At 44.8% G+C, this 5,740-nt stretch overlaps 1 protein-coding gene across 1 annotated transcript; it reads left to right on the top strand.

Moving 5' to 3' along the window:
• The first annotated feature begins 304 nt into the window (after positions 1-304).
• lrrc4ba (leucine rich repeat containing 4Ba) lies at positions 305-5,445 on the top strand. Its single transcript, XM_070848405.1, has 2 exons — positions 305-550; positions 3,487-5,445. The coding sequence occupies exons 1-2, from the start codon at positions 305-307 to the stop codon at positions 5,443-5,445; spliced, it is 2,205 nt and encodes a 734-aa protein (XP_070704506.1).
• Positions 5,446-5,740: the final 295 nt, after the last annotated feature.

Below are 5,740 nucleotides of genomic sequence, written 5' to 3'. Positions count from 1 at the left end.
TTCCTCCACAGTAACTCCTGGGTTCTTCTCACTTCACAAAAAGACTCACTCAAATCCCCAGACAACACGAGAAGAAAAGGGAATAACATCTGTTTATCTGCATATTTCTATGTTCAAAAAACAAGTGGAAAAAAACCCGAGATCGACAGAGGACAAAAAGACATCTCTGAGGATGCAGAATTAGAAAGAACAAATTGCCACTGGAGGACCAAAGGGAAAATAAAACTTAGCTCGCAAATCCACCAGCGTGGAGTCACCTCACCTGTACCTTCGGATTAAAGAGCAGGGTCATGTCCCAGTTGCCATGCGCATCGCCACGCTGACCTGCCTTCCCGGCCCTTCCCCCTTCCTCTTTCTATTGGCCCAGCTGCTACTGCGGCTCCTCCTCCCTGGGCCGGAGTTGGTGGGAGCCGCCTCCTCCTGCCCCTCCCTCTGCACCTGCTCTAACCAGGCCAGCCGAGTCATCTGCACCAGGCAAAACCTGGAGGAGGTGCCCGAGAGCATATCAGTCAACACACGATACCTCAACCTGCAGGAGAACTCGATACAGGTAAATATTGACTGGAGGAAGTCGCTTGTCAGGTCAAACCACATCATGTCGGTGTTGATTTGTGTTGTAACTTTCATGCAGGATACTTTGCCTAAAATGCATATTACATGACAATAGGTTTTGTATATAAATATACAGATGATAATAATAAATAATCTCTCATTTTCCCAAAATAAATAAATTCACATTATTTATCATTGTACATTTTTTGTTTGTTTTTCCTTTTTGCTGGTTGTTACTCATATAATTCCTGATTTTATTGACAACTACATCACAGCACAGAGAAGAGACATGCATTTGATCATTTTAAATATGCCAGTGTGTCTTTTCAGCACACAGCCTATAGGCACATTTTAATACAGCTATGATTTCATTTGTTATAATCGTTGCTATTTACATAGCTACTGATAAACGAGACAAATCCTGCAGCAGATTCAAATGGCACAGACATGAGCAAATAAGTTCACACCAGAGACATTAACATGTGTGTTTTAAACACTTGTGCATGCGTTTTTTGCCCATAAACAGGAGGAACATTTGCTTTTGCAGCCAGTGCATGTGGACGCTAGGATTAACTTGTTGATACAGGTTTTCTCTTAGAAACTTTAGTTCTGAGACAAGACAGAAATGTAAGCAGCAATAATGGAAGAAAAAGGCACTTAAGCCACTGCTGAACTGAGGGAATATTTTATGAATTGAAAGCAAGGCATATTTCCATGACACCGTGCTGCCTTTTGTATGCATTACCAATTTATCTAGTGTCCCTAGACAGCGTTCTGTGGCTTTACAGCTGCAAGGGAAGATCATTTAACCACAGACCATCGATACAAAGCACACAAATCTCTACATTTATAAACAGAGTGGGTTGATCTTACTCTTTGCAGCAGCTTTTGAAGTAATTGGATCCCCTCCTCATGTTGCTGACAGTGCTTTGTTCTTTTGTGATTTTAAATTCATTTCCACCACATTTTATCTCCTCTGACGAGAAGAATAAGTATCCTAAACATTGTTAAAATTGTCCAGTGGATCTCATCAAGTCAAACGTCCTCTATTCCTCAGAGAAAACATCTTATTAAACATTATGTGACGTTAACAGAGCATAAATAGGACATCATCCCACATGATTTGGTATGTGAGGTTTAAAGAGATGCAGTTCACATGGAAGAAGAATTAAAGAAATAATAACAATATTCGATGCGTTTCGTTTTTAGCCTACAATTTTCGATTCGGTTTGTTGTATCCTGCAGCTCCACTTGAAATGATTAAAAATCTAAAAATGTTTTAACACCTGAAGGCATCCTAGATTCTCTGGCTTATTTTTTCCTTCACTGAGTACCCTGAGAGTAAAGCCTTGACAGCTCCCACCCCCTCTTAACATCCCTACCCCTCTCCTCCTAAGCCCCCCCCTCCGCCCCCCTTTGCCTACCCCCCTCCCTTCTGCTCTACATACAGAAGAGGCAATGGCCTGAGTCCAGGAGTCTCTGCCTGTCTTGCAGAGGGCTTTGGCCACACATATCCCAAACAATCAGAGATTTAAGATGCATTTAGTTGCACGCTCTAGCTGTGGGTCTTTAACTTCTGGCCAAATGATCTGCAGTTGGAGTGTAGAGATGCTAGTGTTTGCTGTCCAGGGCCCGTGCCACCTCCTGTGGGGAAACATCTCTTTTGGTAGTTCGTTTGTAAAATGGATTAAAGGATAGTTCTATGCAGAATGTTTAGACAGTTAAAAAAAAAGAATCAATTTAGTGTCGTAATTTTGTCTTCTATGGTGATTTGTGATGACACCTCATGTCCAACACTGATAATCATCTTATTATCAAGGGATTATAATGTGTCGGAAGAAAGTCCCCTGAGTCTCACTGAAACAACAGCGTGAAAAGCACTGAAGTGCAGCCATTTAAACAAGGTCAGGGTTAGGAATAGGACTTTTACAGTTTACAGTAGGTTTACCATAGTGCTTAGAGATGTCAAGGGTTTAACACCTGCTTTTTTCACATGATATTTTGTTGTATGTAAGCAGTGAATTACAAATGATAACAAATTTTAGCATTTTTCATCATCAGTATTTCACAACTTGTGCCACACCATGGTACAGTGGTCATGCAGTATGTTGTTAATGGAGTTCTCAAAGCCTTATTTAGGTCACGTGGTATTTTTCGCTCTTTATTTGGGTGCTGAAACTAAATATTAGTGGATCAGCACACTTGATATAACTCTTAATAACTCGCAAGACCACTACCATTGAAGTATCAAAATGGAGGCCAGGGTGGCCCTTGAAGCCAAAACAGAGGCTGAGAGACACGCATGTTTAACCGACTCGTGTCGCTGTCAGTAAAAGCCCACCTTCCCTGCAGACAGCAGCAGCAGAGATGAATTATTTATATTTGTATGGTTTGTTTATTTAAACATGCGTTCAGCCATATTTGTGTGTTTGAATCATTCATTGCTTTTTTTTTTTTTTTTTACATGGTTTTGTAATGTTTTGCACATCTTTGCTATCTCCAAATTTAAAGAAATAATATGTCAGTATTGTAACTGTCTGTTAAAGGTTATATGCCATTTAGTATTCCATTACAAGTCAAAAAAAATCTACAGAGTAAGTAAATAGGAATGCTTGTACGGTATGTGATCCTTATAAGTAATAACACATGACAGACAAATCTATTTTTGTACTGTATTTTTTTGTCCTTAAAACAGAAATGAGAGCCAGCTTCAGAATGTACATAATTGATTCAACACGGTGAAAGTTAAGTTACCCTCAGTTGGTCCCAAATGGCTCTTGTAAAACACTATTGATATCCACTTTTTTGCTTTATCCAAAACCTTCCATTGCTGACTGTAACCACAAAAATCTTACTAACAAAAACTTGAATATCTGTTTGTAATCTCCATTAATTATTCTACATGTTCTTTAATAATTCTATCTGTCCCTTCAGGTTATCAAGTCAGACACTTTCAAGCACTTGAGGCACCTTGAGATCCTCCAGCTCTCCAAGAATCAGATCCGTCAGATTGAAGTCGGAGCATTCAATGGCCTCCCCAACCTCAACACACTGGAGCTGTTCGACAACCGCCTCACACTGGTGCCATCACATGCCTTTGAGTACCTCAGCAAGCTCCGGGAGCTGTGGCTGCGCAACAACCCTATTGAGACTCTGCCAGCCTATGCCTTCCACCGTGTGCCCTCGCTACGTCGCCTGGACCTGGGTGAGCTCAAGAAGTTGGATTTCATCTCCGATGCAGCCTTTGTGGGCCTTATCAATCTACGATACCTGAACTTGGGTATGTGTGGGCTGAAGGACATTCCCAAACTGACAGCCCTTGTGCGTTTGGAGGAGCTGGAGCTGTCAGGAAACCGGCTGGAGATTATCCGACCTGGTTCTTTCCAGGGCCTGGTGGCTCTTCGCAAGCTGTGGCTCATGCACTCACAGGTGTCCGTCATTGAGCGCAATGCCTTCGATGACCTAAAAAACCTGGAAGAGCTCAACCTGTCCCATAACTCACTGCACTCCTTGCCTCATGACCTCTTCACGCCTCTTCACCAGCTGGAGAGGGTACACCTTAATCACAACCCCTGGATCTGCAACTGTGATGTGCTTTGGCTTAGTTGGTGGTTGAAAGAGACGGTGCCCAGCAACACCACCTGCTGTGCCCGCTGCCATGCTCCCCCATTCTTAAAGGGCAAGTACATTGGAGAGCTTGACCAGAGCCACTTCACCTGCTATGCGCCTGTCATTGTAGAGCCACCGACAGACCTCAATGTCACTGAGGGTATGGCTGCTGAGCTCAAGTGTCGTACAAGCACCTCCACAACATCTGTCAACTGGATCACCCCTAATGGCACTTTAATGACACATGGCTCTTACCGGGTGCGGATATCCGTCCTGCATGATGGCACACTCAACTTCACAAATGTCACTCTGCGTGACACAGGCCAGTACACCTGCATGGTCACCAATGCTGCTGGCAATACCACAGCAACTGCTGTCCTCAATGTCACTGCTGCTGATGCCAGTGTCAACTACACCTACTTTACAACCGTTACCGTGGAAACAGTGGAGACCCCAGGAGATGAAGAGTCTGCCTTGGTAGCCATCAATGAGACCTTCATCCGTGTTCACCCTGGCCCGACTCCCTCGGGCCACCTGTGGCCAGAAGGTGTCTCTACCACAGCCTCCTCTCTGTCAACCGGCTGGTCCTCCTCCTCTCCTCGGGCCACCAGACCCACCTTCACTGTGCCCATCACTGAGCCAGGCTTCTCAGGCCTGGATGATGTGATGAAGACCACCAAGATCATCATTGGCTGCTTTGTAGCCATTACCTTCATGGCAGCAGTGATGCTGGTGGTGTTCTATAAGTTAAGAAAGCAGCACCAGCTGCATAAACACCACGGCCCGGCTCGTGCCATCGAGATCATCAATGTGGAGGATGAGCTGGGGGCCAGTGCCAGTGGTCGGGGCAGCGGTATCTCAGGAGGCTCCACCATGACGCAGAGTGGAGCCAGTGGGTTAGGAGGGGGCCAAAGCCTTAGGCTGCACCACCCAGAGATAGTCAACCTACCAAACCTGGCCCGATCGGACCACCTCAACCACTACTACAAATCCCATCACTTCAACAACAACATGATGGGCCTGGGCATGGGCACGGGTTCTGGTGTGGGCCTCAACAACAACAACAACCCCTCGCCTTGCTCTCAGAACACGTCCATATCCTGTTCCCAGGTTCCAACCTCCACCAGTGGAGGAACGCCCACAGGTGGCACCCTGCCCTCCCCTGTGCCCCTGCCCCCGTTGGGTCTCCACAGTTCTCTGAAAGGCCTTATGGGGAAAAGCCAGAATGAGCCCCTGCTTTTTAAGAGTGGCTCCAAGGAAAATGTGCAAGAGACTCAAATTTGAGTAAAAGTGAGAGTGGAAGTAAGAGGTAAGAAAGAAGAGATGCTGGATAGAGACAGTGAGACAGAAAGAGCCTATGAGACCAAGCATATGAGACTGACTGTAGCCTACTGTCCTCATAGACAGATTCCAGAAAAGATTATATTTCACAGTCAGTGCTTTGTGTTGTCAGTCTGTTGACAGAGAGAAGCAGATAGGAAGACTGAAGGAGACAGAGTACAATATCTGATCTGCACTAGTACCACCAATAGCATCTGCACATACTTTTAAACTTAATCAGACAGAGACATATACGATG

Source organism: Pempheris klunzingeri, chromosome 17 (assembly GCF_042242105.1).
Source record: "Pempheris klunzingeri isolate RE-2024b chromosome 17, fPemKlu1.hap1, whole genome shotgun sequence".
Classification (NCBI taxonomy): Eukaryota; Metazoa; Chordata; class Actinopteri; order Acropomatiformes; family Pempheridae; genus Pempheris; species Pempheris klunzingeri.
This window is presented reverse-complemented; position numbering and strand designations above follow the sequence as displayed.